The sequence below is a fragment of the Gastrolobium bilobum genome, unplaced genomic scaffold, assembly GCF_033153095.1.
Source record: "Gastrolobium bilobum isolate Gb01-03AN ecotype WA unplaced genomic scaffold, APGP_CSIRO_Gbil_v1 utg2926, whole genome shotgun sequence".
Lineage (NCBI taxonomy): Eukaryota > Viridiplantae > Streptophyta > Magnoliopsida > Fabales > Fabaceae > Gastrolobium > Gastrolobium bilobum.
The window spans coordinates 395,564-419,896 of record NW_026898807.1 but is presented as its reverse complement, the minus strand read 5'-3'; the positions used below and the strand labels follow the sequence as shown (position 1 = coordinate 419,896).

Sequence of the window (24,333 nt, the reverse complement as noted above, 5' to 3'; positions counted from 1 at the left end):
GTTTAAAAAAAATTAACAAGGAATATGTATTATGGCTGCGAGATGGACAGAAAAATGAAACTAAAAGAAAACGAAGAATGCAAAGGAAGATGTCACTATATGGCATGACATATGCTAAAATCCCAATAAAACCAGATATCATACATTATGTCCATAAGTATAAGTAGGAACTGGCATAACCTTATTTTATGCACAACATTGCCACTATTACACAAGGGAAACATAATGAACTTTGAAGACATGCTTGAAATTCATCACGTCCTCTCTGCCAAGTTGTATCTTTGCCTTCAAGAAATTCCCAGAAGCTGATGGATGTCTCGCTGCAATACAATAAAAATGATGCCAGAAGAATTATAAAAGCGACTTAAAGCATATGAATTAATTTCAAGAATAATATAGAGACAATATGTCTTTACCTCAAGGCTTAGAGGAGGAGTAGTGGGATAATAGCGACCCACCACATTCCCATCATTATCAACCAGAAACTTGGCAAAGTTCCACTGAATATCGTCCCCAAAAATTCCCCATTTCCCTGACTTCAAGAATTTGTACAGAGGAGCAGAATTGTCCCCATTCACTTCAATCTAGAACAAGAACAAAGGAGAGAGATATATAACCAAGTGAATGTCATGGTTCTTCAAAAGAATTAGCAGAAGGTAACACAGGATAGCAGTAATCATATGCTTTGTACAATTAACTCCAACTAGTCAAGCAATATTTTAAGTTTCTAGATATACAGCCTAAAGCAGTTGAACATCATTAAGGAAATGTTTTCCATAGAAGCACAATGAGGGGTTCAGGATGGAAATAGAAAATAGAAAGCAAACCAACACACAGATCATTCCTCTAGTAAAGAGCAGCTTATTTGCCAAGGGTAATGATAAGCACTAGTCTCTACTATTTTTTATTTTTTTTTGGGTAACATCATAACACAAATTTGGCAATTTGTAGTACAAGCAAGCTTTCCAAGATGACTTAAATGTGGACCTACCTTATCAAAGATGGGGAATTCTGATTTGAAGCGAGTGCAGGCAAACTCCACAATTTTATCATTGCTTTCGGGTTCTTGCTCACCGAATTGATTACATGGAAATGCCAGAATCTCCAGTCCTAATTAAGGGTTTCCAACCCAGTCATTTGTATTAGTTAAATATATTTGTACAATGATAGAGGAAGAAACACAGATAATCAGAATAAGACATCTCAATATCAGTGTCCCCAGAAAAAGTTTTTCAGTACGGGAAAATTACCAGCAAATAGATATGAAGTTAATTTGGCCAGTTTCCATCGTTAAATAAGGCATTATTTATAATTGTAGATAGCGATCAGTCAAATAATATTTCTTCCTAAATGCTTATTCTAAGGTTATGATAGTTACAGTTTGAAATGAGAAACAAGAAACAGTAAAAGGGTCTAAAGTACAAACCTTTGTCTTTGTACTTCTCATATAATTCATTCAGCTCCGTATAATTGGAGTTGGTCAAGCCACTGTTTCAATCCCAAACAACAAACAAGAATTGTAAATATTCTCAACACTTTAAGAAAATGGCAGTGAGAATAGTTATTGACAAGAACGGAATCTATTCCATCTGGAAAAATAAAAATACCCTGATTTAAAGTTATTAACTAGATGCAATATAAAGATATGAAAACATGAAGAAAAGTATTAATAAGCAGAGCACAAATTAAGGATACCATTTAGACGCAACATTGACAATCAGCAGAACTTTTCCCTTGTAAGTGGAGAGATCAACAATATCGCCCTTAGCATCCTTGCAAGTGAATGGAAGAATTACAAAAGGTTTTTTAGTTAATACATATATTTAGATGATACTTGTTAACATCTTCATCTTCATCTTCATCTTCAGGAGCATAAACTGGTTTGTTAAAGGCTTAATTAAAGCACACAACATTTATTTACTTAAAAAAAAAAAAAAAAAATCTCCAAAATAAGGTAACAATCCTGGTTTATCTTATCCACTTAAAAATAGAGTCTAAGTATGAAGCAACACATAAAAATAAAAAAGACAAACCTTGACAGTAAAATCGTACACGGATTTTGGATCCTTAGTGGATTCGGTGGTCATGGTATGCTAGAGCTAGAGTCTAATTTGAGAAAAGAAGTGAAGTGTTAATAGTTAGAAAGAAACTGAGCTTAGAGTTAGACATTATAATGGAACGAGGATTGGATTGAACGTTGAAATGTTTGACCAGTAATGATTTCACACGTGGTGAGATTCTTGTCCGATGTGATGTGAGTGACAACACCCTAACCGAGAAATTATTTATTTATGTACTTGTTGCCATTGTTAGACGTTCAACCAATTAAAATACTAAAAGATCGTACCAACTTGTATTGCATCTAACACTTATAATTCTAATTTACAAGATATAATATTTCACGTACATCATCCGAATACAAATACATTGACGGTTCATAATAAATATAAGAATTCTTTAATCCCTCTTCTATTATTATAGAGAAATAGATATATCATGTTATAAAAAATTAATTGTGTCATGTTATAGACACAGTCAATCAATGTAGACTCTATCACTTTTTTTTTCTTTTTATTTTAAAAATAGTGGGGTCCACATTAATTGTATCTATAGCATGACACAACTAATTTTTTACAGCATGATACAATTATTTCCTATTATTATATAGAAATATCAACTTGTTAATAAATGTATTCCTCTGAAAGTTAGTTTGTATAAATAAAAAATGGGTAAAACTACTATCATGTAACATAATCTAAACAATTTTTTCTACTCAAACAAAAATGCACGTGGGTCCTATACATGTAATAAAAACAAAAAATAAAAAATATTGGTGCAGAAACCAATGGGTGAGTGGGTAAAAAATTTTATATCATGTTACATAATACTAATTTTCCCCATACAAAATACAGGTATATGAACTCTAAAATATAACAGCTGACTTAATGATTGAATCTGTCCCTTAAAATTAATATTGTGTATATTTTTCCGTTAACCAATTATTATATGCAATCAGAATGAAAAATTAAATAACAATCAAATATATACTATCTATGAAGCACCGACACTTCAAAAATCTTGACGTGTCGTGTCCGACACTTTCTGACACTCTTCGACACTCCCCGACACTCCAACACGTGTTATAAAAATTCAAAAAAAGGTTCAAAAGTTGCGTTGCGTTGAGTTTTTAGTTCCAACTATTAGATTCGTTGGATTACGATTACCATTTTATTGAGTTTAATATAAATATTTGGACTATCTTATGTTTTTTTGCAAAATTGATAAATATTATAAGTTTAGTTTCATTTTTTGTTAAATTATTGAATATTAAATATAATATACACTACAAAAATTAAAAATATTATTTAATATCAAAGCGTGTCCTAAGCTGTCGAAATCTAACGTTTTTTAAAATTAACGTGTCAGAGTGTCGTGTCGTGTCACGTGTCCCGTGTCAGTAGCAGTGCTACATAGTATACTATGTTGATTGGTTGGCCAAAAGTAGGTAAGGTTGGTAGCTAAGTAACTCAATTAATTTGTGTGGTGAGTTATATTATTGTTAGGTATTAAATGCTACCATATATTCAACCGGTAAGAGATTTTTTCATGTGAAAAAATAATTGTATGGTTATGTTATTTGATTACAATCACTTATTTAAAAATTATATATTTTTCTCTCTTATCTCATTATTAATGAATGATTGTGATTAAATAACATAATCACATGACTATTTTTTCACGCGAGAGAATTCACTCCGTATTCAACCTGTTATCTATTTGTATACCGTGAATCGGTTAGTTCAATTATAATTGTCATTATAACTATCGTGTATTAAAGACTGCCTTTTACACAACCTAGTTAGTTATATCAAATTCCATTATATAGTTTTTAAGACTTAATAATTGAATATGTGCCTTAAAATCACTGTTTAGTGTTTTGTTTAATGTTATATGCATTTTGAATGGAAAATTATTTTTAAATTTTAAATAAAGGTATACAATTTTAAGTAATTTTTAAAAATAAAAAATATTTTAATTGATTTTTTAATATCTATTTTTTCAAATTATATCTAATAATTGATGGAACATAGGCTGAACTTCTCCTACGCTAGGATTATACAATCCCGTTTTCTACTATTTATAATGAGTTTTATTATTAATCTCATATTGTAGAAAAATAATTCTCTCCTATCATAGACACAATCATGAATAAAACTCACTCATTCATAAAAAATAAATTAAAATTACACGGAAGTCGATAAATATATAGAAAAGAAAGTTATTCTTCCATAGCATAAGAATAATTTTTTTCATTTATAATATGATATGTCAAACTTAAATTACACATTTCTTCTGTGTAACTGTCAATTCAATAATCACTGCTACGCGAGGTGTTTATGAGTAAAAACACCGCAACTCAAATCAGAGGCAAATGTTAAGCATCGTTGCACTTGCACGGTTGCACCTATATATATTGCCAATGTAATCTTTTTTTTCAAAAGAAAAAAAAAATCCTCTATATTTTGAAATCCCATAAAAATCATCAGAAATTTTTCAAAAATATTCTTATAATTTAGTCATTCAATATATATCACCCATGTTTCATAGGTCATCACCGACCCACACTATTAAGATTTTGAAGGTTATAAATGATGTGCCACGTTGAACAGTACTAAGAATTTGTTTCATAGCGTTCAGTAGCACTAAACAATTCTCTGAAATCACAGGCTGCTAGCTCACATTTCGTGCATGATCAAGCGGTATAGAGTAGTGTCCGACTTGAATGTTCCTCATGGACAGATATCACGAGGCAGAACTGGGCAGGTTAGGGACACGTTTGACCGAGTAAGAATATAAAATAGATACCCAATTTTATAAAGATGACGAAAGTAATTCAGAGGTACACGAGCAACTGCTTCGGTACATATACGAAGGAAATTCTACCAACATCTGCAACACATTTCTTATTCATGGTATATTCTAAGCAACTGTTTCGGTACATATACGAAGGAAATTCTACCAACATCTGCAATACATTTCTTATTCATCGTATATTCTAATCATTATTCATTTAGTGGCAACTCCAATCACTCATGCAACCAGCAGTTTCTTTAAGTCTTTCTGCAGATTAATCAACATGAGAAACATTTTGTTAGTGTAAAATTTTCAAGCATGTCAAAGGCAATATTACTGATGCCATGCCATCATACATATTGTCTTACCTCAATGCTGAGAGGAGGAGTTGTGGGTGCATAACGTTCAACAACATTCCCATCTTTATCCACAAGGAATTTGGAGAAGTTCCATTTGATACTATCCCCAAATAGTCCACCTTTGCTTGATTTCAGAAACTTGTACACTGGAGCAGCACTGTCACCATTCACATCCACCTATTGTAAAAGCATGCAAACATAATCTGAGTAAATATTTAATAGTATATATATACATATGGAGAAGGTAAAATAGTTGTTCTATCTCTACCATGTTCAAATTGATAAGGTTGAGAAGCTCAACTTCTTATTCTATTTCACTAATTCAGTAATATTCCAACTGACCAGACAAATTATTAAATTTCCAGACAATGTTCAACTTTCCATTCGGTAGCCTCCTGCCACCTCTTTTAACTAACACTACTCGGCAACCACCTCATTGCATCCGTGGACAAGGTAGTTGTTTACACCAGCCAACACAACTCAGTTCATTTTAATAAGACAATAGGATTAAAATTCTCAAATCCATTTAAAACTTAATTTCCCAACTCTAACTCCAACAAACAGAGCTGGGATCTTGAGACTAGACATAGTGGAAAAGAGACACTAAGATTAATACATAAGCTATAATTGCTTTGGGGGGGGGAATCCCACGGAATCAAACAGGAATACAAAGTCATGAAGCTAATTTAATACATCTCAGCTAGAATGATTTGGATATTAACACATCACACAATCTATGCTGGAAATGGGAGAAATGTCAAGGATAGAGTCGGTCAACCGCTCCAAATTTTCCGACAACTGAAAGATTGAAAACTCAACCTTTTTAAGCTCAATTTGTCAGGTTCGTTCTTTTTAACATACTATTCAAAACTGAACGAACAGATCTAGTCATCAGGTGAAATATTACGAACGAATCATACATTCAACGAAACAATTCTAGATTTTGCACAAAATTGCTTACATACAAATGGTGTCAATTCGGATTGGTGTGGATTGCACAAAATTTCTTATAGCCCAACAAAGCCATTCTAACACCACTTACAGTTCTCATTAAAGCTACAGCCCAAAAATTTGATTCATGAAGCTGATGCCACAACCACAAAGTATTCGAATCAAGAACATACACAGGAAGGAGGAGATATTTATCCATTTAAGAGTCCGTTCTCCTACCTTGTCGAAAATGGGAAACTCAGCCTTGAACCGAGTACAAGCAAACTCTACTATCTCTTCATTGGTTCCTGGCTCCTGTGCCCCAAATTGATTGCATGGAAATGCCAGAATTTCAAGTCCTGCATAAAGAAGATCGCATTTAAAAAAAGGGAAGGATCCAGAGTAAGTAATTTCATCTGGAAAACTAAGGAATCTTATGTATGGCTGGTAAATATCTATGGCCTAGTCCACTAAGTTTATAATTAATAATAATTTATCAAGTACGTATAGACAGTAGCCAATAGGAAGAGTTCAAAATAAATATTGTATCTTCTTAATTTGCTAGTCATTATAAGCGCGGAAGGTAGATGGTATCATGAAGAATTAGGATAAAAACAAACAATAACAAGGACAAAAAGAAAGAAACAAATCAGAAAGAAAATATGACCACAGCAAAAGAAAAGATGACAAAAGCAGACCTTTCCCTTTGTAATTCTCATACAACTGATTCAGCTCTGTGTAGTTTGAATTAGTCAACCCACTGCATCAAATATCGAACATAAAAATATGTATAAGGCATAGGCAAAAGTGCATAAAGGTCTTTAACTTATAAGCCAGCATGACTAACCGTTCCCCCTTTTTTTTTAAATATATATATAAAAAAAAATACTGAGTTCATCAGATTTGAAACAATATCAATAAAAACTATAAAGCTTGCACCTTTGCATTTTTTTTTATAATATACATATATGTCAAATGCGAGTTTTGTTTAACATAGGTCTGAAAACCCTATGAAATTCATCTGAAGTACTTAATTAGAGAAAGAAATTCAGAGAGAATAGTACCACTGTGAAGCAACATTGACAATGAGAAGGACCTTTCCTTTGTAGTTGCCTAGATTAACATCATTTCCCCTGGCATCCTGCAACCAAAGGGTTAATAAAGTAATCATAAAATGAACCCATTTAGTGTGAATCTCGTCCAAGAAATTATAAAAGAAAAAAAAAAAGAACGATAAGAAAAATGGAAAATATACGCAAAGCAACAACATACTTTAACAGTGAAATCGTGAATTGATTCAACGTTTGATTGACTAGCCATTGTGTGATCTGTATGTAGTCAAAGTGAATGAGAAGGGGGGTTGAATTTGAAGCTGAAATTGAAAGGGTTTCCTAAATTGGAAAAAGCTAAAAAATGAAATTGAGAAGAATGAAGGAGGGGAGGGTTTGGTTGGGATAAGAGAAGAAGAGAACTGGCTTCACAACTGACAAGGCAACAGAAGCAGAGACACTCAGCTGAACACGATGGGAGTTGATGCAACCTACAACCGTATAGGCATAGGCATAGCCCCAATTTTATAGCGTCGTCCCTCCGCGTAAAAACGTTTAAACGTGGAGGCTTTACATGTGTACACGTGGGAAGCTTCTAACCAAGTGACATAAGTAGTCGTCCTTCACTTCATAAGGTCAATCTTATCAACTCGAGATGCTGTCTAGAATACTTAGCATAGAATCTTACCTAAACTGAATAAAAAATGGTAAATCGTAAAATTATAATACAAATCGTAGATTTTACTTGCACTCTAAAATTAAATTTTTATATAAATATGTTTATGTATAGAAAAATTTAAGAAAAATAGACTACTTGCCACCATCTTTATATATTTACATACAATTGTCACACTCTAAGGATATAAGCTAATAAATCATTCAAGTTATTATCATCGAAGACATTCTGTTCCACGTGATCTTCAATTACATTATTCAAAATTGTCTTCCTCTAAACTTTCATCATGAGATAAAGTTCTTTCATTTTCCACAATCCATTCATCTTCGGATGAAACATCAGCAATGTTATATTCAACAATTTTTCTAACTTGCTTAACATTGTTCCAATAGTTAAAATCAGAAGTTAAATCTTAAAATCGGGACTTAAGTAAATGTCTAAATCGGGATTTTATATTGGAAAATATTTTAAGTGAAATCTAAATCGTTTTAGGAAAAATAAATCGTTAAAATCGGGATTTTAAGATTTAAATCCAAATTTTAACTACCATGTTCACAACCCATATAAAAGAGCAACAGTCAACAGACTGTCACGTGTTTTGGCAAAAAAAATTTTATCAATGTGTCATTCGAATAAAATTTATCCATGCATTGAAGTTTGTTACAACATATAGCGAATTTGATAATTATTGATTTCGTGACATGTGGTATATTTTTACAAAAAAAAAAGTTAACTATCATGTGATTAAGTTTGTTACGACTGATAGCGAATTTGATCCAATAATTTCGTGACACGTGACACATTTTTAAAAGAAAAGCTAATTGGACGAATCACGGGTAGCAAACTTGGAGTGCTATGTGGAACAATCTCGTTGCCTGATCAGAATCAATATACCAATCACGATCAAAAAAAGAAAATGAGATTGGTTATTAGTACATTAATTGTGATTGATGATTGATACATTAATTATGATTGATACATTAATTAAATGGGAAAAACTATTCTCATGTTATATGAGATAAGTTTTTCCTCCTGCACATCCTTCGATAATTGTGCCATCTTTTTCTTTTCTTTTCTTTATTTTTTCTGATGGTGGAGCTCACAAGTTTGTCTCTATGACATGAGATAACTTATCTCCTTTAACATGAGATTAATAAAACTCTAATTAAATAGTCATTTTCCTCCATTTTCTTTTTTGATTGTGATTAGTACATTAGTTCTGATCGGGCAATGAGATTGTGCCATATAGCGTACCAAGTTCGCTACCCCTGATAGATAACTTAGCTCATTCAGCTTTTTCTGCCAAAATGTGCCACGTGTCACGAAATTATTGGATACCAAATTCACTACTAGTTGTAGCGAACTTGAACACGTGACATTAAGCTTTTCATATAAAAGTGTGTCACATATTATGAAATCATTGACTATCAAGTTCTCTACCTGTCATAACGAATCTCACTACGTGGCATTCTTCTGTTCGCATAACAAATTTATAAAAAGTTTCCAAAAAATATAGCAGCCTGATCACTGTTCCTATAAAAGAGAAGTGGGTGGTGGGATTTAATTTCACAGCACAGCTAACCTTTGGGGGAACTAGTATTTAACCTTTAGGGGGCGTTTGGTACAAGAGATAAATTTTTTGACCAGATAAATATAATAAGTGGGGAAATGGTTGAAAAATTAAATTAGTAGAAAAATTAAAAAAAAGTTGTTTGGTAGACTGGAATATTACCAAGAAAATTAACAAAAATTTACTAAGACTATGTTTGGTTAAAAATAAAATATTGATGGGATAAAATGTCAAAAAATCGAAAATACCCCTTAGATCCGTGAAAGTATCGTTGGACACCTGTGCCATGAAGAAGAATAGCCAAATAGCATCGTCGTTTCTGTTTTCATATCATATTTGCATAATCACACATGACCCAACAATTATTACGGCCTCTAAGACTATGGCCATGGTTTCACCACCATACTTGTCCTAGCATTCCACTTCACTACCATCATCTTCTGCCTTCTCCACTAGAACCCACAAACACAATATCAACCTATGAAGTGGGAAGCAAGGCGTCATGTGCATTGGGGAATGGATTTGGCTTCCTTCATTGTTCCCCAAATCAAACTCATCCTTAGGACTTGTATCAGAATTTCTATTTCTGAATAGACCCATTTCGTTTTTTTATTGCCCACTTCGAAAAGTTGCAATCTTTGCTAAAAGCTTGTGTAATTTGTTTTGGGTTGCATGGTCGCTTCTTTGGACCAAGTTGTGTTCAAAGCTCTTATGTTAGTTAAGGTGTTCTGTTTGTCCATCATAGGCATAATGAAAATAGTGCTACTGGAATTTTTATTTATTTACGATGTGAAAATGAAATGGTGGATGAATATGTTATTGACGAGAAGGTGTTTGTTGTTTTGCCACAAAGACTAGGACCAGATGTTCGTGAAGGAAAGCGAAGGCAAGGGGCATTTGCGTAACAATCATGGCGCCAAAATTTTCACTTATCCAGTTATCTCCGTATACCACCTCCAAGGTGGTATTTCGAAACAGTGTTTTGGACCAAAATTTACACACATAGCACCATTTCATGGGGGATCAGGTTGCCTGGTTTTATTTCTCGTACTCTTCTACCAAACACAGCATTATTCAATAACCACTCCCACTTATCCATCAATCTCCCTAAAAATCACCTACCAAACACCCCTTAAATCCTTAACGAAACCACTTTGTTTAGGATAAAATTTTAATCTTCATTCACTTTGAATTATAATACATGACTAAGTTATTTGCATTTGTTGGTTTCTCATCCCACGCAAGACATATACATAAGAAAATCTATTAATTATAATTTAAGTGGGTAGACACTAATTTTTTTTTTTTCCATTGCTTAAATAGTTGCGATGAAAGCCATTGTTTTATAAGGGATGATCATGTTAAATATACGGTATTTAAAATGTATATTGATTACTTTTATTTTTATTTTATTTTTAATTCTAGGAATGAAAATAGTGTGTTTTAAAAAATATATATATACATACACAAATCAAATGAGAATTTTAAAAATATAATTTATTTAAAAAATATTAGAGAATGAGAAGCCGCCGTAATAATGATAGCTACATTGGTGTACGGAAACTCAAGTGAGGTGAGAGTATGTATTCGATCATTCTTATTTATTTTTGGAAGAAGTTTAAAGCTTAATCATAAACTCGTTCCGAATAAAATTGCATCCTATAAATGATACCCGTTATTTACACAAATAAATAAATAAAGTGCTTGTGTAAACATAAGAATAAGATTACTCAAACCAAATCGTCCCTTTTGTTATTAGATTGGATATGGGAAGGGTGTGAACGCAATCTGAATTGGACTGTGCGTGAAAGCGTCTTAGATTACAAGGCTAATATTCGCATCCAAATTGGTTGGTAAGATTTTACTAGCTTCTAGATTAAGGATCATAAGAATGCAATGATAATATTCTTAGTGTTCATGCAGTCTGTCAGAGAAAACCCAATTAGGGATAAAATGAAGATGCAATGGAATACGGGAATCTATTGCATCGTAGAAAAAGAAAAAAAAACGTTCATTAAACTTCAACTGGATAACGACGAAGGAACAATAGTTTGTTCATTTTTTATATCCAAATCTCTTTTTTATTTTTATTTTGTAAATTATATCCAAATATCTTTTCTCTGTTTTTTTGGACTTGGAAATCGCCATGTGGATGTTGGGGATGGATCGCAATTCCTTACACTAGCTTTATAAGAAGCTCTTTATTGCTTGTTCTTCGGTGATAAAGTACATTCCTTCTTGTGATTAACTAAGGAGGAGAACATTTGTAACTTGAAAACTTCCTCGTCTTAGTGCTTATAAGCCAATAAGGAGTAGAAATAGATAGTCTGAGCGTGAATTTAGATAGATATAATCAATTAACATCAAAATTACCTTCATCCAAAATTAGTTAAGAGTCTGCAATTATTTAACAAGAAAAATAAATTAAATATTGACCCACTTTATCATTGATTAAAGATCGGTTACAAGTATTGTTAGTGAAGTAATAGTGAAAAAGCATTAGGTGCAGTGATATACTGGTATCCCAAAAACAAAACAAAACAAAACGTACTCTCAAACAAATAAACAGAAGAACACGGTCAGTCCTTGTATGCTTCATCTAATCTGCTAACCCTCTCAAGCAGATTATTCATTGTAATGGAAAATGCATCCTGAAACTTGTCAAGCTCAGCGTTGTTATCCCCATAAACTAGTCCAGGCAATAGTTCATATATAATATACCTCCTCATGTTCTCTTTCTCTCTCGATGAAATATTGGTCAGCCTCTCCACCACGTTCACATTCATTTGTCTCACCTCTTTTTTGTCTATAAACACAGAGTACTTGTCATGTTCCTTTGGTAAATGCCATGGATATTGGTAGTAAGCTGTGAAAGGATCAAAAAGAACTGGGATGCAACCTGCTATGAGTGAATCAAAAACAGATTTTCTTGTTGGGCTATCCCCAGGAGGTTGCAAGCAGAACTCAGACTCAACAAAAAGTTCTATAATTGGCTCTGGTTCATCACACTTGACAGAACTGCAATTGAGAAACTTGCATTTACCATTACCTTTTGAAGTGCATTGATCGATTAACATTGTCCTTATCTTGTCCTCTGCATCAGGGCGTGCTGCTCCTGCAAAACTTACAAGGTTTTTCCGATTTGATCTAATGATTTTCATTTGCCAAGCCATTATATCACTGTCTGAATGAGGGTGGAAATAAGTTGGATGAGGAATTCCAATGTCATTCACATGCCAAGGTTGGCGTTCAATCAAGAGCTTAATGGGGTTATGCATTTTGTCAAGCTCTAATAATCTAGTACCCCAAGGAGAGTCACCACTTCTCCTAAAATCCCATGAAATTTTACCCAACACAAATACATGATCCTTACCTGAATTCCTTTTCCATGGCCTTTGTCTCTCAAGCCACTTCAATAATTCCAAAGCTAAACTGTCCTTCACATCATTTGACACATTCTTGAAATGCCATCGCAAGATATCTAAACCACCATAGAATGGGACATAGTAGAGCTTTGCTTCGTTTTCACTATAAACCCTGCATGGATGCTTCAGGACCCTCGAATGAAATATGAGTTCAAGTGAGTACTGATGAGTTTGATACCATCCCTTACCAAGCGTTGCTATTGGCTCACCCAACCCCTCGTTACTGAAATATCTACAGAAATCCTGCCATGGAACCATGTCACGGCATTGACCCACCAAGTCCTTGTTAAACATGGATGGCAAATCATACACATATATTCCTTGACCATCACAAGTTGCATAGCTTTTATCTGACCTCCAGGATCGATGAACCTGCAATTGTTCCTCAATAACCTTAACGGCTTTTGCAATCTCCTCATCTTTATCATTGTTAGATACTCTACTAGTGACCAGATATGGGGTACCTGGAAACTTACCAGGCTCAGTTGCATTACCCTCAATTCCAGGGGTAACAGAACTGTTCTTGCTTAAGGAAGTTGGGATTTCAAAGGAGGGATGAGTACCTGCAGAAAGACAGTAGAGGCTATTGAGCTTCCTTGAAGAAAAACAAACATGAATGATGTTTCCGGTCATAATGGTGGAGAAGGAAGACCACATGTAGATAAGGATTAGAAGGAGGACTGCAGCAGAAATTCGACTAAGAAAGTTGTGTAGGATTGTAAAGCCAAAATAAGATTGTTTAGCTTCTACTTTTCTAGATGATTTTGATCTTTTTCTGGATATAGACACAGCCATTTTCTGGATGAGAACAATGTTAGGACCCCCTTCGGGTTTTTCTAGCAGAGGAAACATTTTTTCCACCTAACAACACGTATCATGCTAGCACGTAGTGATCTTCCCTTGATTAAATGATTATATTTATGTGCGCGTTGAGATGCACATTGGGCTAAATTATGTGTTTGTTGTGGAGTCGTGCTCCCAGATACAATATGTTTACAGATTGGCACATTATAGTAGTGGCTAACAATTAACATTCATAATGCAACTAACATTCATCCTCTCAAGGTGGAACCTGATCACTGGGGTAGGGGATATTCAAATGTTTGATTATCTCAAAAGTTAAAACATTGTTGATCTCCGTTCTCCTACTCACAACAGCTTTTTTTTTTTTTTTTTTTAATCGTAAAAATGGGAAATAACTTAAATTAAAACAGCTTTTCAAGACAATTGGGCAATAAAAATGTAGACTTGTTTTGAATTTCCCAAAATCTATACGCAACCAGCTTAATTATTGAGATTTGACATACAAAGTCACTTGACATAAAAGCTAGCTGAATTTTGCTTCACTTCAATTGACTAAAAGTATCAGAGAATCAAGCTTGGATATATTTCTAAGCCACGAGTTAGGCAGTGGCTGGGGAGAGTTCAATTAGGAGAGAGTACCATCCACATATGAAATAGGCCTAAGAAAAAATAATCTTCTCTTCCAATATTGTGAGTTCTATTTTTGCATCTTATTTATATAACAATCTCGGCAAAGAGAAAAATAAAAAAATAAACTAAAATTGTGTTGCATCCTTGACTTATTTTTACCAAAATGAATTAAAAAAAACTATAAACAAAACAAACTTTAGATGTCTGACTTCTCGCTGTTGCCAAGGAACACAATGAGAACATTGGGTTGAACAAGTCAAGAGCCCTGTTTTAACTAGGCATGTTCTAGTCAACCATTATAGTGTTACATACTAGAAATACAGTAAAGGCCAGATACAACAATACAGAGGAGAAAAACTGGTTGAAACAGAACGTACAATACACTATATATAGCAAAAGTTGAATTGAAACTCAGAAGAAGCAACTCTACAACATAGTGTCTGTTCTTGCAGGCAGACGACGGAAGAAGTTGATTGGGGCAGATGGTGTCCTGTAGCGAAACCTCGGATGCCTCATGACATAGAACCCTGCCAAACCTGCCACCGCTTGAAAAGGAGTAACATACAGCAACAAGGCAGACAGAAGACAGAACGTAATGAAGATGGCTGTAGCACGTGGGTCTCTCCAGCTTAACAGTGCTTGAATCCTCTCTCCTTGGCTAGCCAAATCACCTACCACTGTTTGAATTCTTCCAGCAACACTCCTTAAACGGTCGTATCTCAATCTCACAAGGTCAGGGTTCCGGCTGGTGGGGAAAGTGTCAAACTCCTCATCCAACTCATCAGGGTGCACTGCTTCAGCTTGTGAGATTCTTGTATTCATGTGAGGAGGGTACCTGGGTCGGTAACGGAAGTTCCATACCCCAATCAAAAACATGTAGAGAAAAACAGTTGGCAAGATCAATTCTGGGAAGCAAACTAGCATGAGGAACAACACATGAACCAGCACTGTTGTAATAGGATTCATCCACATGCAGATATCACCAAACCACTTCCCAACAGCAAATACACCAGAAAAGACTGTCATCAGACGGAAGAAATTTGCCTTGCTTCGACGCATGCTCCAGAGATGTGAGTCAACATCTGACATGTATTCCACCACTTCCTTACGAAGTGGTGGTTCTGCTCGGCCAAGTCGTGCGGCCACTATGTGGACTGCTTGGTAACGTAGCATGTCAAGCTGCATCACGGAGAAAGGCCTTACGTAGTGCATTTTTGGAAGCAGTGGTCGTGAGTATAGATAAAGCATGTTTGCAAAAGAAATGCATGAAAACCGTATTGCCAAGTGCAGTTCACCCATCTTCTTAATCCCAGTTGGGTGAAGAACCAGCAATGGATATGAGTGAGTGTAAATCCGGCCTGTTTCCAGTGTTGAGATTCTGATTCTAACCTTGCCAATTTTCAAGTCTTTTGTACCATTACCCTTTTCCCCGATCTGGCTGTTGTCAAACACACCTACAGTGAGGACTGTGGCCTGATCAAAAACCTCCCAAGTGTATTGCTCATTGTATTTTGGAGACAGATTATCAACAATAGTCCTTGTTCTGACCCATTTATGACCATATTTTGCTACACAGTATGTATCAGATGTTCCCCTATCATCCCGTGTTTTCATTGGATGGAGTCCTACGGCATTCAGCACTCCAAGTTCCAAAACCCCAACCGGTGGCTTCCATAGCTGCTTTGCTGTGGGGCGGAGATCGCTGCTGTAATGAGTAGACTCGTCAAGAACATGATATCCTCCATCTAAACAAAGACGGAGCTGAATTCTGCTAGAGAACTTCTCTTTCTTTAACTGATCAATATCCACAGCAACTGGCTTTTCCAGGTTGAACCATCGAGAATGAATGATTCTATCATCAGCGCGCCTCTCCACAGAGTTCAGTGGTATGATGACCCTCCCAATGATCTCATCTTTTCCGGGACCAACCCGATCTTCAACTGTAAGGACTAGATGATCTTCAAAAGGTTCAGCAGCAACAAACAAAAGATCCTCGTTCCACAGTGGGTTTAGGCTTCGGGCTGGAACTGTCTTTGTTTTCAACACTTGGTTTCCTATCTGCACCTTGACATACACATCTGGAAAACGATTTTTCTCTGTAGGAACCAAGTCTTGTGCCTCTACAACATTGACACGGACATACCACAACCTTGGTGCATGATAGACCTTTGAACGTATCGCTGTGGAGGTGGCAGGTGTGCTGTCAACAGGTGTAGCTGCATCTGAATGCCATGCATCAGAAAAAGACTCATCTGCTTGTGTACCAATCCAGACAGCAAGCATCAGCTCACCTTTTATCTTCTCCCCTTTCTTATCCTCAAGGCGATACCACTCTGGTGCCAAAGGGCTATCTGGTGGTACTCTCAAAGGAACCTCATTGATGTCAAACCTCACAATGCCTACAAAATCATCTTTGATCAGATCCTTGTCTTTGATCACAACTTCTAGTACAGATGCTTGCATCCGTTCCTTTGAAAAGGCAAACACCTGATTCCACTCTGGATTCTGATTCTTATCGAAGTGTTTAGTAATACCTTTGTAATTGCCAATTCTCACCTCAACAAATGGATCAAGACTCCCGGTAACATCCATAGCAGGAAGCTCACGAGCCTTAACAACCCTAACATATAGAAAATACATTCTTTCTACAAGATCATATGTACTTGAGGTCTTGTCTTTATGAATTACTCGACCCCCAACAACTCTTCCTCCGCCAAGAAATGGGCTTGTTTCTTTAAGCGCAAAATCAACTGGTTGTGCTGAAGATGCAGAGTGCATGCGTACTAGCTTCATAGGTTGTGGTTCAGATTTCATTTCATCATCTTCGTACTTTGTTACATAATGAGCATCTGCAAAGGCAGAGGAATGGTGTTGATGCCGGTGATGGTTTGTGTTAGGGAGATGATGAAATGTGTGTCTTGACTCAACCTTTTCATTAGATAAACTGTTCATCATTGCATTTGCAGGTGCACGAACCCCTGCATGTGATAAGCTGGGATTATTTGTTGACATGGACTCCACGACAGGAGTTGAGTTTGAGGATTTTATGGTTGTGTCATCAGTAATGTAAACTTTAAGGCCAATCTCTCCTCTTACATGAGAGAAAAGACCACGCTTTTCCAATGGATAGTGCAAGACAACCGCATCAGAATAAGGGACAAAAGAAGTCCCAGTGAGGTTAACCTTGCCAAGAAATGAACTGGAGTTAGAAGCTTTGGCATGGCTGGAGACATAGACATCAAGAGTGAGATAGTGAAGTTTAGAAGGATCAGATATATTGAAGTAGAAGCTCTCATTCCAAACAGGGTTAAGATCCCTTTCTTTGATGGTCGTACGGAACTTTTGGCCGTCAAAGTAAAGCTCTGCGTATGCATTGGATGAACCTTGACCATCTTTAGGCAATAGATTGTGAGCACTAACCACATCTACCCCTAACTTGAAGTTGTTCATAATTAAATGTGGCAGTCAGGTTTCTGTTTCCAATGGAGACTTTGGTGAGAAATGCAAGATAACTATATATACCTACAAAGAGAGGAAGAAAAGTTTTGAGAAACAACTGAAATTCCTACAATGGGACAAAGATGCTTGACTATATGTGAATAAATCTTATAAGTCAATAGAAGAAGATGCATATTTATGTATATTTTGTATTTACATACAATAGTAGAGCATCTTAATATGTGATAATCAGATTTAACCTCAACAAGAATGTAAGAAGTGTGTCAAATGCTATAGGGATACATGGTTGAGTATACATCCATACAGCTAAGGAAAACTATTATATTGATCAATAACAAGCCACAAAGATGGAAGAATTTCATAATCAACATAATTAGATCAAAGTACAAGAATTTAATATATCTATCATCACACAAAAATAATAGTGCAACTGCAAGCAAATATGTATTAAATCATATTTCCATAACATTTCTATAATTCTAGATTAAGACAACGAAATTTGATATTAACATTGAACAAAAGGAAATGCTCTCCGGATTGTCTAACTTCGCACCAGCTGAATATGTAATCGTTAACCAGTAGGCCTTCAAAAGTCTGGAACATACAAAAATCACAAGACCTTGGAAAGATATTCAAGAGGAAAGCTACTATTGGGAACTCAGTCTACTAGATCTTGATACGGAAGATAGAGGCACTAACAAGAAATTAGTGAGCAGGTGTTAATGTCCCTCTTGTACGTAAATCCTGAGTTTGTGAGAAGCAGGAGAAAAGGACAAGTGATGGTATACTGGTCAAAAGCATAGGTTGTACCATATTTGCAACTCCGATTATATCATTCCAAAAGCTTTCGTTTAAAACAAACAAAGCCTCAATCCTGTTGGGGAAATTGCAATCGCATTGATAAGGTGTTGCAGGAAACAAAAAGAGAATAAATACACTGAGAAATAAGTCAGCTACATTTTTTTCAACAAAAAACATGTGGCAGAGCCAACAGAAGATCTACTGGTTCCACAGAAAACAAGAGTCCAGCTGAAAAAAAAACAAAAAAAAAAAACGCAGTAGGCACATACAAAGTACAGAGTACACACTGAATATTATGATGCATGATACTGGATTATTTGGAGGGAAGGACTATGCAATAGGAACTGTTTCACAAAACAAATCAAAAAATAAATCTCAGTTGCAAACATCAATTGTAGCTAATAGAAGCCAAAAAGTAAGTTATAAAACCGATACACTAAAACTACCACCTTCAAGAGCAGAATTGCAGGGGATCTAAACGAGCAATAGGTTTAAGAAGATCTTTGCTTGTATGTCCACTTTGGTGAGCAAAAGATTAATGCAAGTCCACGAGAATTGAAATGTAAAGTCGGTGAGGACAAAAATCAAAACAAATATGGGTTGAGAGGAGGAGAAAGCAAAATGGGGTCAACATCTAACTCTTCATAAATCGGGGTCACATGCAAAACTCCTCGTAAAATGATTTATCTACACGCATTTAAAGAAAGTCAACATGTGCAGTGATGCTTTTTCAGCTCCAAGTTAGTGAGTGATCCATTAAACACGGCACACACGAGCTTCGCGCTGATGAATGAACTCATCACACGCGTTTAAAAAATTGTAACTAAAACAACGACATCATCATGCACGATGGTAAAAAAAAAAGAAAAAGAAGAAGAAGGAAACTTACAGTGTCAAAGAAGAAGCTTCACAGAAGAGGGAGGAGAGAGAGAAAACGATTAGCGTTTTTGAGCGGGAGAAGAGGAGAGAAAAGAAGTAGTAGAACTAGTAGAGCTAGAAGCATAGAAATAGAAAGGGTGGTGACCACAATGCCATTAGAATGCAAACAACACAGTCACAGACACCGTCTCCAATGCTCACTACAAAAGACAAACGCTCCCTGTCCCCGTGTTTCTGTTCCTGACACGTCCTTTCCGTTTTTCTAGTTTCGTTTCTCTTGGTTATGCTAATATGCGGGCGACTTCATCTTATGTATATGTCACCTCGCATCACATCTCATACATCTAACCTACGCCGCAACCCACATTGCAGATTTGAAGCCAAGCTTGTAGCATCATAGTGTTTTTATTATATAAAATAAAACAATTTAAGCTAACCAATTACCCAAGTACTATAAAAATATATAATTGTCAGACATATCCCTGTGCTAGCGTGAGGGTGTGGACTGTGGAGATAATAAATTGTGCGCTTTAATTGCAGCATGGGGGAATAGTGGAGTACCCTTTCGACTGGGTTCGATCATTGACTTGAAAATGATATTGCCTGTATTTATTTCGGCCATTAATGCAATGATCCTGGGTCTAACAAGTAACAACAATATGGGAGGCCTCTGAAATATGTGAAAGCCGTGTCTTTATCGGAACAGTGACTAAAATGTCATTGTTCTCCAATTTTTTTATCTAAATATCACGTAAACAATATTAATTTTCAATATGTCACGTGAAGCGAACTTGATTGTAATTATTGCACCTGCACGTTTCTGCATGTCTGCCACGTGTCATCGTGGCAAGTGGAAAGTACAGGTGCAATAATTGAAACTAAGTTCGCTATTCCAGACTTGAAATAAAAGGGTATTTGAAATATTATTGAAATGTAAATAATCTGTACAAAGAGTTCTCTATTTATAGAGAATACTTGACCTAATTTTAACCTAATGAGCTTGGCCCAATACAACAAATAAATACTAAATAATAATTATTTACAACACTCCCCCTCAAGCTGAGGAATAGATATTTATCATTCCCAGCTTGCTAGTAAGTTCTTGAAATCTGTCTGAAGGAAGCCTCTTTGTTAATAGATCAGCTAATTGACGCCCAGTGGGAATGTATGGAGTGGTAATCAACCCGCTATCAGGTTTCTCTTTGATGAAATGGCGGTCGACCTCAATATGTTTAGTCCGATCATGTTGAACTGGATTATGAGCTATACAAATAGCGGACTTATTATCACATAGCAGCTTCATAGGTCCCTCACATTTTATTTTGAGATCATCAAGTACAATTTTCAGCCACAGTAACTCACAAATGCCTTGAGCCATAGCTCGAAATTCAGCTTCTGCACTTGATCTAGCAACCACATCTTGTTTCTTACTTCTCCATGTCACCAAGTTACCGCAAAGAAACATGCAATAACCAGTGGTAGAACGACGGTCAGTCACGGATCCAGCATAATCAGCATCTGTGTAGACTTCTAAAGATAGATTGCCATCACATCGGAATAACAATCCTTTACAGGAGTACCTTTAAGATACTGAAGAATTCTCTCTACTGCCTGCATGTGTTTTTCCTTTGGATCGTGCATAAACTGACTGACAACACTAACAGCATAAACTAGGTCTGGTTTAGTATGGGACAGATATATCAATTTCCCAACTAGCCGTTGGTATTGTCCTTTATCAACTGGAGGACTCTCTTCTTCATAGCCCATCTTGTGATTCTGCTCAATAGGAGTATTAGAGGGTTTACACCCGAGCTTTCCTTCTTCTTTGAGAAGATCCAAAACATATTTCCTCTGGCTGATAAAAATTCTTTTGCTTGAATGAGCTACTTCTATCCCTAGAAAATATCTCAGTTTCCCAATGTCTTTGATTTCAAACTCAAAGGCAAGCCATGTTTGCAGAATCTGTCTCTCCACAAAATCATCACCTGTGATAATAATATCATCAACATATACAAGGAGCACAGTAAGCTTCCCATTTTGGGAGTGCTTGAAGAAAAGAGTGTGATCTCCTTGACTCTGTCTGTATCCTAAGGTCATCATAACCTTAGTAAACCTTCCAAACCAAGCACGAGGTGACTGTTTCAATCCATACAAGGCCTTTTTTAATCTACAAACTTTATTTTCCCCCTTCACAGAATCAAAACCAGGCGGGATTTCCATGTAGACTTCTTCTTCTAACTCACCATTGAGGAAAGCATTTTTCACATCAAATTGATTTATATCCCAATTGTAATGGGCAGCGAGGGATAACAAGATTCTCACTGTATTCATCTTTGCAACTGGAGCAAAGGTTTCTTCATAATCAATGCCATAGGTTTGAGTGTAACCTTTGGCCACTAATCGAGCCTTATATCTCTCAAGAGTGCCATCAGAATTATATTTCAGGGCATAAACCCATCTGCACCCTACTGCTTTCTTTCCGTTGGGTCTATCAATAACTTCCCATGTTTTATTTTTCTCCAAAGCATTCGTCTCCTCTTGCATGGCTTGAGCCCAATTCCTATCTTTCAAGGCTTCATGTACTGATTTTGGGATTGCAATAGAGTCTAGTGCTGAAACAAAGCTTTTGTGCTGCACAGAAAGATTAGCAAAGGAAACAAAATGGGAGATAGGGTATTGAGTACAAGAGGGACAGGAGGGACAAGATTTTTTGGGACAAGCTCTTTTTCCTTTTCTAAGAGCAATGGGTAAATCATCAGAATCACTAGTAATGGGTAAGTCATCAGAAGTATTAACATCATGATCAGAAATATGAGATTCAGGACTCACCAGTGGTTCAGACGATTGAGGTTGCTGCTGAGACAATGTGGGCTGTTTCCTTCTCTCAGGTGTCATAACCTTCCATATCTCTGGTGTACTTGATGTATCAATCACAGGAGAATCACTCACAGGAGGATCAGACACAGGAAGAGGATACACTGACACAGGTGAAGGAGTAGACACTGAAGTTTCAAAGAAGGAAGGTGATGAGTCTTCTGGTGAATTATTCTCCCCCTGAAGATGAGGACCTTGGAAAAAGGACTCAGATTCCTGAAATGTAACATCTATAGAAACAAAAAATTTCCGACTTCCAGGGTGATAGCACTTATAGCCCTTCTTATCAGGAGCATATCCAAGGAAGACACATTTAAGAGCCCTAGGATCCAACTTACTGCGATGCTGTTTATGAATATGAACAAAGACAACACAACCAAACACTCGAGGAGGAAGACTTTGCAAAGTTGGAACAGAAGGAAAAAAAGAAGTCATGGAGTGAATAGGACTTACATGATCGAGAACCCGAGTAGGTAGACGATTGATCAAGAACGCTGCAGTAAGAATGGCATCTCCCCAATAGCATTTGGGTACATGTGTTTGAAACAGTAAGGCACGAGCAACTTCAAGAAGGTGACGGTTTTTCCTTTCAGCAACCCCATTTTGTTGAGGGGTGTCTACACAAGTAAGTTCATGAATCATACCTTGATTTTGTATAAATTTGGAAAAAGAGTGATTGACATATTCAGTACCATTATTTGTCCTTAGTCTTTTGATTTTTTTACAAAATTGAGTTTCAATCATTTTATAAAATTGAAAGAACAGTTGTGGTACCTCAGACTTTTCACGCATTAAGTAAACCCAAGTTACACGAGTGCAATCATCAATAAAAGAAACAAACCATTTATTTCCAGAAGAATGAGGGACCTTAGAAGGACCCCAAACATCAGAATGAATAAGATCAAAAGGTTCAACACTCTTAGTAATACTAGAAGGAAAAGACACACGATGATGCTTAGCAAATTCACAAACATCACAATGAAAAGACTCAACAGACTTAGACAAAAACAATGACGGAAATAAAGATTTGAGTAAGCTAAATGGAGGATGACCCAAACGCTTATGATGCAGCCAAATTAAAGAATCAGCAGTTGATTGACCATGAGACATGAAGGTGTGATCTGTTACTTTATTTGTGGGAGATTGTGACACCAGATAGTACAACCCACCTTGCTCTTTAGCACTACCAATCGTCTTCCCCGTGGTGAGATCCTGAAAAACACAATGGGTAGGGAAGAAGGTTACAGTACAATTCAAATCTTTTGTAATTTTGTGAATAGAAAGAAGATTTGTGGAGAGTTTAGGAACATGAAGAACATCCTTAAGATGTAAGGACTGCTGTAAGTTTATGTCACCAGAACCCGCAACTGATGTATGTGAGCCATCAGCTATGGATATTGTATGAGTTCCAATGGTAGGATGATAAGAAATAAAGGAGTCAGCACAACAAGCCATATGATCAGTAGCACCAGAATCAACAACCCAAGAATGTTTAAAATCATTACATGAAGAAATGAAAGAATGAGTTTTGGAGCTCATACCAGTCATAGCCAAAGCACTAGTATCAGACGGCTTACTCAGATAATCAAGAATGGTTCGGAGTCGTTCCAACTCATCTGGACGAAATGCAGATTGGGTCTCATTAGGTGCAGGGGTTATTTCAGAAGAAGTAAAATGCGCTTGACCACGCATCATTGCCATCTTTTCTAAGACAGTTTGCTTTCCATAAAGGCGAAAGCACAAATCCTTGATATGACCTATTCTTTTACAATAAGAACACCATCGGTCATCTCTCTTAGGTCTAGAAGAGGTACCATCATAAAATATTAAAAAAAACTCCTTTGAGAAGAGGCCATACTGCACAGAAAATGGTTAAAGAAAAGCTCCAAGAAGCCAAAAAAACACAAATAAATAGCAAACGATGTCCGATCAAAGAGAGGAGCACAGATCCAGAAAGAGGAAGAGGAGAAGATCAGAAAACTTTTTGGCCGGAGCTGGAAAAAGTGTCCCACGCGCCTCCACG

The 24,333-nt window shown here is 36.0% G+C and overlaps 4 protein-coding genes across 5 annotated transcripts; all 4 read right to left on the bottom strand.

The window, feature by feature from the left end:
* Nucleotides 1–76: 76 nt before the first annotated feature.
* LOC133284321 (probable glutathione peroxidase 8) lies at nt 77–2,149 on the bottom strand. Its single transcript, XM_061481327.1, has 6 exons — nt 2,034–2,149; nt 1,696–1,772; nt 1,427–1,488; nt 992–1,110; nt 417–584; nt 77–320 (listed from the first exon to the last, which is right to left on the bottom strand). The coding sequence occupies exons 1-6, from the start codon at nt 2,085–2,087 to the stop codon at nt 288–290; spliced, it is 513 nt and encodes a 170-aa protein (XP_061337311.1). The 5' UTR covers nt 2,088–2,149; the 3' UTR covers nt 77–287.
* A 2,701-nt stretch (nt 2,150–4,850) lies between these two features.
* On the bottom strand, nt 4,851–7,698 carry LOC133284271 (probable phospholipid hydroperoxide glutathione peroxidase). Its single transcript, XM_061481267.1, has 6 exons — nt 7,416–7,698; nt 7,208–7,284; nt 6,842–6,903; nt 6,384–6,502; nt 5,223–5,390; nt 4,851–5,121 (listed from the first exon to the last, which is right to left on the bottom strand). The coding sequence occupies exons 1-6, from the start codon at nt 7,461–7,463 to the stop codon at nt 5,092–5,094; spliced, it is 504 nt and encodes a 167-aa protein (XP_061337251.1). The 5' UTR covers nt 7,464–7,698; the 3' UTR covers nt 4,851–5,091.
* Nucleotides 7,699–12,017: 4,319 nt separating this feature from the next.
* LOC133284293 (probable xyloglucan galactosyltransferase GT20) lies at nt 12,018–13,658 on the bottom strand. Its single transcript, XM_061481293.1, has one exon. The coding sequence runs from the start codon at nt 13,656–13,658 to the stop codon at nt 12,018–12,020; it is 1,641 nt and encodes a 546-aa protein (XP_061337277.1).
* Nucleotides 13,659–14,723: 1,065 nt separating this feature from the next.
* LOC133284305 (multiple C2 domain and transmembrane region protein 7) lies at nt 14,724–20,262 on the bottom strand. 2 transcript variants are annotated; one of them, XM_061481305.1, is made up of 2 exons: nt 20,253–20,262; nt 14,724–17,056 (listed from the first exon to the last, which is right to left on the bottom strand). In XM_061481305.1, the coding sequence occupies exons 1-2, from the start codon at nt 20,260–20,262 to the stop codon at nt 14,724–14,726; spliced, it is 2,343 nt and encodes a 780-aa protein (XP_061337289.1). The 2 variants fall into 2 exon arrangements, with proteins under 2 accessions (XP_061337289.1, XP_061337288.1); XM_061481304.1 differs by lacking the exon at nt 20,253–20,262 and having other exon boundaries at nt 14,724–17,747.
* Between the last annotated feature and the right edge of the window lie 4,071 nt (nt 20,263–24,333).

Excerpts from the sequence above, each read along its gene's own strand:
- LOC133284321 (XM_061481327.1), bottom strand. The coding sequence starts at position 2,087 with ATGACCACCGAATCCACTAAGGATCCAAAATCCGTGTACGATTTTACT. Across the intron at positions 1,773-2,033 it reads TGTACGATTTTACTGTCAAG|GATGCTAAGGGCGATATTGT; the intron begins GTTTGTCTTTTT and ends TTCACTTGCAAG. Across the intron at positions 1,489-1,695 it reads GTCAATGTTGCGTCTAAATG|TGGCTTGACCAACTCCAATT; the intron begins GTATCCTTAATT and ends GGATTGAAACAG.
- LOC133284271 (XM_061481267.1), bottom strand. The coding sequence starts at position 7,463 with ATGGCTAGTCAATCAAACGTTGAATCAATTCACGATTTCACTGTTAAA. Across the intron at positions 7,285-7,415 it reads TTCACGATTTCACTGTTAAA|GATGCCAGGGGAAATGATGT; the intron begins GTATGTTGTTGC and ends CTTTGGTTGCAG. Across the intron at positions 6,503-6,841 it reads TGAGAATTACAAAGGGAAAG|GACTTGAAATTCTGGCATTT; the intron begins GTCTGCTTTTGT and ends TTCTTTATGCAG.
- LOC133284293 (XM_061481293.1), bottom strand. The coding sequence starts at position 13,658 with ATGGCTGTGTCTATATCCAGAAAAAGATCAAAATCATCTAGAAAAGTA.
- LOC133284305 (XM_061481304.1), bottom strand. The coding sequence starts at position 17,747 with ATGAACAACTTCAAGTTAGGGGTAGATGTGGTTAGTGCTCACAATCTA.